This window comes from Apium graveolens, chromosome 6 (genome assembly GCF_009905375.1).
Source record: "Apium graveolens cultivar Ventura chromosome 6, ASM990537v1, whole genome shotgun sequence".
Taxonomy (NCBI): domain Eukaryota; kingdom Viridiplantae; phylum Streptophyta; class Magnoliopsida; order Apiales; family Apiaceae; genus Apium; species Apium graveolens.
Window position 1 is genome coordinate 58,996,753 of NC_133652.1, and position 12,781 is coordinate 59,009,533.

Here is a 12,781-nt window from a genome sequence, read left to right on the forward strand (position 1 = left end):
TTTCTGGTTTTTACAATTTTAAACATTGTTTCCGCCGAGTTTATTCCTCGAAACCCAACATAAATTTGTAAAATACATAACCCTTCATCTCAAAATAAGTCGCTTGGACTTTAGGCGCATGTTTTATGGTGTACAAAAAAGTGACTTCCACATATTATTTATACAATTTTCTTTTTTAATAAAATTATTACATTTTAATTTTTTATTCATTAAAAGATGAAATTAAGAAAAAATGGGTATATGATAGTTTTTTGCACCTTAAAGTACGTGCGCTCTAATTAAAGCAACACTTGTTTTGAAGAATAGAGTATTAATTAAATCTATAACCCTTATTATAATCGAAACCCCATGTTTAAACGGTACCTTGGTTGTGAGGCTTACAATGTAAATGACCTAGAGAGCAAACCAAACCTCTCATTTTGCAAAGAAGTGGTGCCACATTGATCAAAGTCTAATGCAAATTTATATAAATGAAATGATTTTTCAAAAAGTCAAAAACTACGGCGATAATTATACAAGTGTGAACAGTTAAACAATTTACTTCATAAATATTGTATACTATGCTAGTCAACAATTATTGATTAAATACATTAGAGATAACATGGCATAAATGAATGAAAATATCACAATAATGTTTAGTTGATAAACATATGTGTGGAAACATATGTGTAGAACCAAAATAAAGTGTGAAAAGTGAGACATGTTTTTCTTACGTAAGTAGAGGTCTAGTGAAATTAGATAAAAATAAAATTTCTTATGCGGTCTAAATTGTGAAGTAAATTTTTATGACCATTCCCTGCTAGAACTTTAATCATTTTAATATTTCTTATACAAAAGATTTTTTGTACAAATTTATCTAACAAATCACAGCAAACAATCACTACAAGAAAAAAGTCCATAGACATCGCTTTTTGACCGATGTCTATGTTGTTTCACAACCGATGTTGATGTCGGTGATGTCTATTCTAGACATCGGTGGATACCCGATGTCTATACTCGATTAGACATCGATTTTAGTTAAAAACAGATGTCTATGTGTTGATTATTTACATAAAATGCTATAAATAAATTATTTAATAACTAAATTACACCTAATTAAACATGTTAAACACATCATGAGCTATGTTTTTTGTCACAAAAACATCGATTTTAGTGAAAAATACTGATGTCTATGTGATGATTTTTTCAAAAAATGCTATAACAAAAATATTTAATAACTAAATTACACCTATTAAAACATATTAAACATATATTGAGCTATATTTTTTGTCACAAAATTATCGATAATTTTGACAGAGGTGATGTAAAATGGCATATTAAACATCTGTTTCTTTAGTGAAAGGTGATGTCTAATTTAGCGTATAGACATCAGTTTTTTCTAGAATGAAGTGATGTCTATGTATCATTTAGACTTGAACATGTTAGTCTTTCACATCAGTCATTTGTCTGAAACTGATGTATATTGCGTTTTTTGACATCAATTTTGTTAGGTTAAAAGTGATGTTTATAATGTCACTTGACATCAGTTTTATCTTAAACAAATTGATTTCTATGTTTCATTTAGACTTGAACCTGGATTTCTTTGACATCAGTTTTTTACCTTAAAGTGATGTACATTATCTTTTTTGACATCAACTTTTCCTACTTGAAAGTGATGTGTAAGAAATTTATAGACCAAATTGTGTAAAGTTTTACATCACTAATTTTCTAAAAAAGCAATGTACTCGTTACTAATAGACATTTGTTATAAATAAACTGCAGGGCCTCAATGCGAACTTCATCTAGCTGTTCAATGCTATAGCAACTTCTCGAGTGTTACACTACTTATATACATGTCAAGTGCTAAACACTACTAACACAAAAAGAAATAAACAAGATTTATGTAAGACCATGTAAACGGGTAGCCAGTATATTGAAAATTTCTTCAATCAGTAGTAATATCTCTTAAACTCTCTCCTGCATAGCAGGTTTACAGTTAAAAGAGCAATCAATATCCAATCTTTCAGAACACCAATCACTAAAAAAATTGAGAAGTTCAATGCTAGCGCACAAATGGCATTGGAAAAAAAATCCAGAAGTTGAACTTAATCTGAGAGACTTCCATTCCAGGCTGCAAGTGAGAAATATTGCAATACAGAAGTTACCTAACGGAAACATGGTAGCTTCATGAACTGAACAATGCTTTCTTCTAAAAGTAAAAAAAGGCAATTTACAGGAAATATCACCCCATCACAGAGTTGGATACAATGAAATAGGAGAAAATATCACCCCATCACAGAGTAGGATCATATAATGATGGAACGAGAACATTCGTGACAAGTTGTCCACACACAGTACCAAAAAAAATAATAAAAAAGAAATGACCTTAAACCTGCATGGAGCGATGTAATATAAGCTTGTGATAGGATTCAGAGTCAATCCTTTCTTTTGAAGAAGGACCTGAGTCAAGACTAGCCTCAAAGCTTCTGCAAATATACCCGTGACCAGTTACCCATGACATACTCAGGGCTTTAAGCATCTGAATGAAAGCCACAGATATACGAGTAATTTTATTGTGTTAAACTTCAACTTAATGCACAAAATATAAACTGTGATAATTACTTGGCCTCCTGAATGAATTGTTCTTATCTACTTATTTGCAATTTTAGAAAATTATTTTTATTATATTTTTCTAATTGTTGCGTGTTCAGGAATAGAATGTTTACCTGCTTCACAATTATAGAGAAATTTTGATTATATTCTAGTTTTCTAACTAAGGGGGTTCAGGCTGTATAGGCTGTAACCTGTAAATATATTGTGCTAAATATTTGTTTTTATAGAATCTTTACAATGTGATAATTTTGATTATATTCTAGTTTTCTAACTATGGGGGTTTAATTGCTAGTACATGATTGTATCCACAACTGCTCCAAGCCTCCAACATACTACTTGTTTACCGACTCAATCCAGCATCAGAGGGCATGTGACACTGGGTAGTAATATAGAAAAAGAGAACTGACCATCTAGAAAAAAATGTGAATTAGAATAACTGAGTTTAAACATTAGAAAAGTGTGATAGCGTGTTGTATATCATGTCTCAAGATGATATGAACCCATCACAGAAAATGGAGCATGAAAGTTATTTACTTCAACACAAGTTCGTTGTCAGCTAGTGGTTTCTGGAAGAGAAAAACTAGGTATAAGCTAATATAACTGTAGTCAGCAAAAAAGATGAGGAAAACCAACCTCTTAGTTGGCCGAGCTGCTTATATAAGAGACTAAAACTGTTATGTCGTCAAGCTTTCCACCATAGTATCTGAATCCTTCTTCCTTGGCTGCTGTAGAGAAGGGAGTCTGCTTATATTTGTCTTGAGCTCTTTGTTGTGCCGAAGCAGCTAATCTCTGAGATAAAACATCAGGATTTAGACCTTCTCTCATCCCATCAGCAACAATAGATGTTACCTCATCATTGAATAAATTGTCAAATAAGCCATCTGTCGCAGCAATAATCACATCTCCAGGTGCCACAGAAATCATAAATACCTGTAAATAATTACACCTGGGACACATGAGACCATTGCATGCTTCATCTATATATTAAAGGCACTCCTATTTCACTCCAATATTACTGATTCATTTTCATTGTATTTTTCCTGAGGTCATTCCTTACAGAAGTATTTATAAACCTATGGCAATTTCAAATATGTGTAGGACTTTATAGAATATGGGTCAAGATTATGTAATAAGTATTTATGTTATTCAGTTGTATGGTAAAGATAAATAAATTTAACAAAAAGGGGTATTAATAAGTCATAGAAAATTGATACAAGGCCTGAATATAAACATCCCATAAGTCATGGGTAACTGGTCGGGTAGAAAGTTTCACTGTAAGCAAATCTTCACTCCATAGCAAATCTTCACTGTATAGCAAGGAGTGTAAATTTTGTTCAAATCACATACTCAGGGCTTTAAGCATCTGAATGAAAGCCACAGATATATGCAAGTATGCCGTGTTACCAAACCTGTGTCAATAATAAAAGTGAACATTACGGTTTAGAATACAGATAATGTGGGTCAACTTGAGATAAAATGGAATTTACAATGCATGTTATAGTTATTGTCTTTCCAGAAGCTGTCTTTGCAAGTTAGGGAACTTTAATGACATACCTATAACCATATAAAGTGAAAAGATTATAGTAGTAGCAGCATAGTAAAACTTCGCAAGTTATATTATGTCCCCATGGTATATTTCACCACCCTTCAAAACAACATAATGATCGTAAGCAAACCTTAAAAAATATATATGGACAATAAATTGGCACATTCAACACTCTGTACACATACCTTTAAGTACAGAGGATGGTGTCTGGAACTCCTGCCAGACATGCTACGATGAAGTGAGATCCATATTCATAGACTTTGCAGCAAGATATGAAGCTCCGGCAGCAATCTGATGAGGTTTAAATTGTAGCCAAAGAGAGCTCCTAAGCCTACAAAAAGAAACTTAAAGTCAGACTAGCAATAAATTTATCTTTCTTGAACAATGCTCAAATAAAGAATTGGACATAAAACAAACCATCTGAGATGATACAATCTCCTGTAACATAGTGCAATGTCACTTAATATACAAACCATATCAGCTTCAGACATTTTCTTAAATTAATTAGCCTGCTATTAAATTACCATTTATATGAAATCATAGATCCAAAGAGGAAACAAAAAAAGGTGGTTTCCCTTACCAACTATAGAAGCAGCAACATGTGGATTATTTCCATGTATCTCCAGCAGAAATGTTGATAGTATGCAATATTATAGCACACATCATATAGCAATCTACATAGAACATCAACTCCAACTCCCACCTCAGTAGCGGAGAATATTTAAGTCCAGCAACTTTCGCAGTTTATATACGTAGAGAAAATGATACACAGTAAAAGAAAAGAAAGTTTGCAACTTTCAGCTTTAAGACTGAAAAGGCAGTCCAACCTCTGATTTATTTGATACTGGAAATTGATAGCATTTGAGGTGAAATTACAAGTACAAGTACAAGTGACGCTAAGTGCTCATCCAGTCCCGACAGTCTAACATACACAATCGGCAGAAACCCAGCTGACAAACTTTACGGATTCGATTTGAACCTCTGACCTCTGAAACAGTTGTACAGATCATCTAAATATAGGCCAAAAACGAAAAAAAAGAGGTGATTGGCTTGCCCCCTAAAGTTCATAAAATGTCTCAAAAAACCGAGACATATCCGGAGCTGACAGTTCTGTTCAATCAGTACTACTGTAGATATTCCCCAGAAAACCTTTTATAGGCTCATATTCCCAGAATAATGATCTTTTATCGTTCAATACTCAACTATAAGGTATTAAGCCTAATTATTCAAAAAAATATATATAGAATCTTACATTGCTACAAGCCCAAATGTAATAACTATTTAGCCGTGTAACAACTAAAACACAAATTAATAGCTAAAAATCGATAAATACACAATGTAAATAGCAAAAAAATCAAAAATAAATGCAAGAAAAACATACCCCATGGATTCGCTTTCAGGTAACAGGGCATTTAGGTCCACTAGCTCTCTTCTTAGTTGTCTGATAAACCAGCTTATCTCCTAAAGTTTCATCAAATTTTAAATATCACTCTTTACATAATATTAACCTTAACATTTCCCAAATCTAAACAATCACTTTTAGAACTAATTACAAAAATAATTAATAAAGACATATACATAACAATAAAGTATATAATATAAAATCAAACAACATACATATTCTTAAAAATCAATAACTAGTAAGTAGCAAAAAATCAGAAATAGAAAAGGGGTTTTTGAAAAGAGTACCAGGGGTTTTGACAATTCGGTATTGGTTGGATTTGGTGGCATAATTGTGGCGTTTGCGATGAGTAAGACCCTGAAACATCCTTCCTGTGCTTTCATGGAAATAGAGTTTCATTCCACGTTACCAATTAGAGTTTCTAATCAAATAAGCTTACCAGAGGTAGGTGAGAGGTTGAGCACAAAGTCAAGAGAGGGAAGATGTGAGCACAGATGCGAGGGAGAGAGAGAGGTTCGAGAGAGACGTGAGAGGAGTTGAGATGGTGAGATGGAGATTGTGAGCGGAGAGAGGTTCGAGAGAGAGGGAGGGGTTCGTGAGAGAGAGGAGTTTGAGATTCAGTTTTCTAATTTTTTGTTTTTAGTTTGTTGTCTCAATGAGGGGAATAAAAATTTGGTTAAGGGGGGAAATTTTGGGAGGGGGGAATTTTAGAACTAAAACTGAATGAAATTTTGACTAAGGGGGGAAAGAAAAGGTGGGCGCGAATTTATTTTTTTTTGGTGAAGTTTAGACATCGGTTTAATTATAACCGATGTCTACAAAGAACAAAGACATCACAAAAACACGGGATGATGTCAATACCTCTTTTAACATCAGTGTCAAAGTTAACCGATGTCTAATGTGTGATGTCTATTGACATTATTCTTGTAGTGAATGTAACATTTCAAATAACCGGTTCATGCTTTTTTAAATATAATAAACTATAACAACCTTAAATTGTAGAGTTAATATCACTTTGCATTCCTTCGGTTTCAGCATAATCCGGATTGGGTCAAGAACTTTAATTATATGCAATATGCATCCCTTAAATTTTCATATCCTTACAATGACTAACCCTCAGCCCGATTTTTTGTTAATTTTGATCGTTAATGGTTGACCATGGGTAAAATGGAGATATTATGTAAAAAAAATTAAAAAAATATATTAAAAATTCAAAATAAATGTAAAATAAAAAGTAAAAATTATAGTTTATTTTTTATAGTGTGAGTATATATATACAAATTTTTATAACGTGCGTAATAATTATAAATATATCAAAATATGATTTAACTTTAATATGTTAAAGATGAAATAATTAAATAGAAAGACTAAAAAACTATTATTATTTTTAAAAAGTGCTAAAATCGATTTAACACTTGATTCAATTTTTTTTAAATCATTATATTTTTTTCTAATATTTCCAATTTATTATTATTTTATTTAAATATTTTATATGTATTATCTCTGTTTTACCCCTAGTCAACCGTTACTTAATGGTCAAAATTGACAGAAAGTTGACTAAGGGGTGGTTATTGTAAAAGTATAGAAATATATAAGATGCATTTTCCATATAATTAAAGTTCTTAACCTGCATTAAGTTAAACTGAAGGGATACAAAGTGAAATTAAGTCTAAATTATATGACAATAACAGCACATACTCAACAAAGTACACCTTTCTTACATAACATTTGTTTATTTTATCCACACAATAGTAACACATTGCAAGACATTTATTTATTTTACAATCCTCTAAAAGATGTGCAGCTAGACATGTCACACCAACACAATTTACCTTATTGTCATATTAATTTCATAACAGAAATGCACTAGAAAAACACATCTTAACGAGCACCAAATTGAAAGACAACTACAGTCTAAATCACGAGTATACGCCTAGCCAACCAGAAATTATATAAAATAACTTTAGAAACAGACTTGGTCTATACCTTTTCCAGACCATGGTTTAAATCTAAAATATTTAAATAGGGAAACATAATACTTAAATAGAAAAAACCAATTTCTTTTACAACCCCTTCACAAAGCATTGCTTCGGGTGAAGGACAAGTTTAGCCTATTTGTTATATAAAATTAACAAAAATGACCATTTTCTGAAAAGTTGAACAACTTTAGCCGATGGGATACCCACCTGCACTACAAGAATTTCCAAAAATGTCAACAGAAATTAACAACGAAAATTAGTCTGTTGTAACTTACTAACATATTGCCAACAGAACCCAAAATGATTGGAAGTCAAAAAAATAGTAATCAATACCTAACGGAATGCTAACCGAACATTTACCAACAGAACATTGTGTTGGCAAAATAGGCGCCAAAAGAGCCCGCGCAAACTTACCAACGGAACTAGCAATAGATTCCCATCACAAAGTTTCTAACAGAGTAGTAACGGATTAGTAATGAATTGGAACTCTGCTCCTTAGTAATCCATTAGTAATTTGTAATAAAAATAAATCGGTTAAAATGATAATAGTTGTTGCTGTCTTAGTAAATGTAAAGTATTAATATCAACCTACCCGGCAGTAAATACAGTCCTCGCCTACTTTCCAGATCTTTTATTCAAAATACATTCCACATTCATTTTCTATTTTTCTTCTTCTGCTTTGATTACTTGGACATTCTCACAAAACTCATAAATCAAGACGTAAGATTTATTTGTGATATATCAAGGTTAGTTTTTCTTCAATTATATTTTCATAATTATAACCTGGGTTTTGAGCCTATTTAAGTACGTAGTTAACTTTATCTTGCAAAATCTGTTTATATTAATGTTGTTATTTTGCATATTACTTATAGCTTAAATAATTTTTTGATGATAGAGTTTAGAAGCTTCTTAGTTAATTAGTAAATTGGGTGAATGTCTCTCATCAGCTATTATTTTGTGCTTAGCAAAAAAAAAATTAGTGTCCTTTTATGTCTCCAAGAGTTGTGTAATTTTGTTGGTTTTAGTGGTCAATTGGGTCTCATTTGCTTTTTGAAAAGCTGGTCATATAACTCTCATAACTCTCGGTTAATACATTTACTGCTTCTTTTGTCCTTGATGGCCTCCACAATCTGTTCAAAGTTTTTTAAAAGAATTACAGTTTTTATGTTCTGCTAAACCAATTTTGGAATGGATATATGGGTTGTGATTGGTGTAAACCCAATTATGTTTAGTTGGATAGATTGATTATATCTCTGTAAGCCCAATCATATAATTTGCAAAGGCCTTTTGTATATATACTAACTTCTAGTTATAAATATTTTATAGTTACGAATTTTTTTTTGTAGGTTACAGAAAAGTTATTAAATATGGATATGGATCGAGGTTGGATGTATCAAAGGATCGACAGTGGAGGTTACCTAACTCCGGCTTTTGTAAGTGGGTTGGAAAACTTTATGCAATATGTGATATCTTGAGAAGAGTCTATGAATGGGACAAATACTCAGTGTCCATGTCTTAAATGTGAGAATCGCAAATTTTGGAATGGGGAGACAGTAAAATTGCACTTATTGAAAAAAGGGTTTGTAAGAGATTATTACGTGTGGGATCGACACGGAGAGCCATATATTTCTAGACAAAGTGGAGAAGAATTATCCACACATTACTCCAATTTTTAAAGTAGAAGAGATGATGACAACCTAATGTACAACATGGTGATGGATTCCGCTGGTCCAAGTTTTGATCCCGAGATGCCAAATGCAGAAGCACAGAAGTTGTATGATATTTTAAAATCATCCGAGATGAAGTTATATGAAGGTTGTGAAACTTCTTAGTTGTATGCCATAGCTCAGATGTTGAGTTTGAAATCTGACCATTATTGGTCAGAGGCTTGTTATGATCAGACATCACAGTTCTTAAAAGGCATCTTACCTCAAGATAATACACTTCTTGATAGCTTCTATAGTACGAAGAAGTACATGGAAGAGTTGGGGCTTCCTTCCGAACAGATCGATTGTTGTTTTAATGGATGCATGATATATTGGGGTGAAGAAATCAACATGGAGTCATGTAAATTTTTTTCACATGTGAGATATAAATAAGACCTAAAGGTTCCAAGAAGGGGAAAAAGAAAGTGCCTTTTAAAAGGATGGTCTATTTTCCATTGGCACCGAGGTTGCAAAGGTTATATGCTTCACCTACGACAGTTATCCATATGAGATGGCATGCCGAACATTATCAAGAAGAAGGTGTGATGCTTCATTGTTCAGACTCATAGGAGTGGGAGCAATTTGATAGAGCACATCCATCATTTTCCTCAGAGATGAGAAAAGTTAGATTGGGACTTTCTACTGATGGTTTCAACCATTTGGTGAATCAGGTGGAAAATATTCTTCTTGGCCAATTATAGTGACTCCGTATAATTTACGTCTATGGATGTGTTCAAAAGAACAGTACTTATTTCTTTCTGTACTTGTCCCTGGACCAAAAAATCCAAAACAAAAGATAGATGTTTTCCTTCAACAGTTGATTGCTGAGTTAAAAATGTTGTGGGAAGTTGGTGTGGAGACTTGTGATAATTCAATGAAACAGAATTTCCGTATGCGAGCTGCATTGATATGGAATATCAGTGACTTCCCTGCTTATTCAATGTTGTCAGGATGGAAAACTGCTGGTCATTTAGCTTGTCCTCATTGTGCTCATGATCATGATGCTTAACCTTCCACATGGTGGGAAGACAACATGGTTTGATAATCATCGAAAAATTTTACCTACCAATCATCCATTTCGAAAGAATAAGAATTGGTTTACAAAGGGAAAGATAGTGACTGAATCTGCCCCTCCAGTGCGAACAGGTGAAGATGCATTTCAAGAAATTAAGTCACTTGGTTTGATGAAAATTACTGAATTGGGAGGTAATGAGCATAATGCTAGAGTCATTAAAGCTTACAATTGTGGATGGAAGAAAAGGAGCATCTTTTGGGATTTGCCATATTGGAGGATATTATCTATTAGACATAATATTGATGTTATGCATGTTGAGAAAAATGTCTTTGAAAATATCTTCAACACTATCATGGCCATTGAAGGAAAAACCAAAGAATACTCCAAGGCAAGAACAGACATTGTAATGATTTGTCGAAGACCTGAGTTACCAATTGATGAAGTGACAAGAAAGTATCCGAAAGAATGCTATAGCTTAGACAAAAAGCAAAAAGCAAAAGTGTATGAATGGTTAAAAGATCTAAAATTTCCAGATGGACATGTGTCAAACATGGCGCGTTGCATCAACTTGAAGAAATATAAATTATTTGGAATGAAAAGTCATGATTGTCATGTTTTTATGCAACGACTCCTCCCAATTGCTTTTCAGGAATTTCTTCCAAATAATGTATGGGAAGCTGTGATAGAATAAGCCTTTTCTTCAGAGATCTCACTTCAGCTACTTTGAGGGTTAGTGATATGCGTAGACTTGAAGAACAAATTCATGTTATACTTTGCAAGTTATAGCGGATATTTCCACCATTATTATTCGACTCTATGGAACATCTTCTAGTGCACTTGCCATATGAAGCACGCATTGCAGGTCCCGTACAGTATCGTTGGATGTATCCTTTCGAGAGATATTTACGTCACTTGAAGAATAATGTGAAAAATAAAGCTCGGGTTGAAGGATCAATTTGTAATGCATTTTTGGTTGAGGAAGCTTCCACTTTTTGCTCACACTACTTCAAGCAACATGTACAGACAAAATATAGAAAAGTTCCCCGAAATGATCCTAGTGGAGGTGAGGAGACTTTTGGGGGTAACATTTCTATATTTTCTCATCCCGGACGTTCACATGGAAGTGTCAGTACTCGTTATTTTGATGAACGAGAATATATGGAAGCTCATAACTATATCTTGTTTAACTGTCCAGAAGTTGCACCATATACAGAGTATGATTTTTTTTGTCATAATGACATACTTACTTATCCATGAATATTAGTACTATTCTTTGATAAATTTATTGTATAATCAGGATTTTCATAAATCAACTTCGGGAGCATCATCCACATATAACTAGTGTTGAAGTTGATCACTCCTTAGAAAGTGACTTTGCGACATGGTTCGAATAATACGTGAGTTGTTTGGTACTTTTGTTAACGATATTACATAAATATTGACTGTTTCTTACGTATTCTAATAATCTCTACTAATAATTTCAGGCCTAAGATCCATCACGAGTACCAAATGAATATCTTCGTGATATTTCGTTTGGACCTCTTCATTCGGTTAAATCTGTACCAATTTACTATGTGAATAGGTACAAATTTCACACGCGGGAATATGGGGTTGATAGGTCGACGTTCAATAGTGGAGTATGTATCAATGGATCAAATTATGGCGAGTCATTTAATGATTACTTTGGCATAGTTGAAGAGATTTTGATTGTTGAGTATCCTCGCCGACCGGTGAAAAAAACAGTATTATTTAAGTGTCAATGGTTTGATCCCACACCTAATGTTGGAACAAGAATTCATCCGCGTTACAACATAATTGAAGTCAACAAAAAAAAGAGACTACGCGTGTACGAACCATTTGTCCTAGCAATGCAGGCCATGCAAGTTTACTTTTGCAATTATCCAAGTCTTAAAAGAGATAAAGTTGATTGGCAAGTTGTGTGCAAAGTAAAGGCTCGATCACTTGTTGAACTTACTCAAATCCCAACATCACATCAAAAGCTTTTCCGGATGATATTCCTACACATTTAAATGATATTAGCACCGATGATATTGCTACACATCTAAATGATGATAGTGGAGTTGAAGTAGATTTAGATGATGATGAATCCGAAGGAACATCGGACGAAGAGATAGAATATGAATCTGAAGAAGATGGATATTCAAAAACTGAAGATAGTAATAGTTGTGAAGATGATTGCAGTGATTCGTCCGAATAATTTTTTATCAATCAAGTAAGTAAATTTTAAATTTATATTTTATTAAAATAATATAATATTATAGTGCAACAACATATATAAAATATTTATAATCAAATCAAGTAAGTAAATTTTAAGTTTATATTTTATTAAAATAATATAATATTATAGTGCAACAAAATATATAAAATATTTATAATCGTAAGTTATATATATTTTTAATACATATATATTCAGAAAATTGATTAATATTATAACAATACAATTTATTGCATATCTTGCTAATTATTTAATATTCTATTTTAACAATATTTGGGAAAATATAAATACAGGGACAAAAGAGC

General features: G+C 32.6%; 1 protein-coding gene and 1 pseudogene across 1 annotated transcript; one reads left to right on the plus strand and one right to left on the minus strand.

Moving 5' to 3' along the window:
• Positions 1 to 3,228: 3,228 nt before the first annotated feature.
• LOC141665130 (putative protein phosphatase 2C 55) lies at positions 3,229 to 4,365 on the minus strand. Its single transcript, XM_074471116.1, has 2 exons — positions 4,324 to 4,365; positions 3,229 to 3,522 (listed from the first exon to the last, which is right to left on the minus strand). The coding sequence occupies exons 1-2, from the start codon at positions 4,363 to 4,365 to the stop codon at positions 3,229 to 3,231; spliced, it is 336 nt and encodes a 111-aa protein (XP_074327217.1).
• Positions 4,366 to 9,839: 5,474 nt separating this feature from the next.
• Positions 9,840 to 12,458, plus strand: LOC141665131 (uncharacterized; annotated as a pseudogene).
• Positions 12,459 to 12,781: the final 323 nt, after the last annotated feature.

What these genes read in the sequence shown, in the direction of transcription:
- LOC141665130 (XM_074471116.1), bottom strand. Translation starts at nt 4,365, where the DNA reads ATGTCTGGCAGGAGTTCCAGACACCATCCTCTGTACTTAAAG. An exon ending in ACCATCCTCTGTACTTAAAG is followed by an intron (nt 3,523 to 4,323) that starts GTATGTGTACAG and finishes AATTATTTACAG; the next exon opens with GTATTTATGATTTCTGTGGC.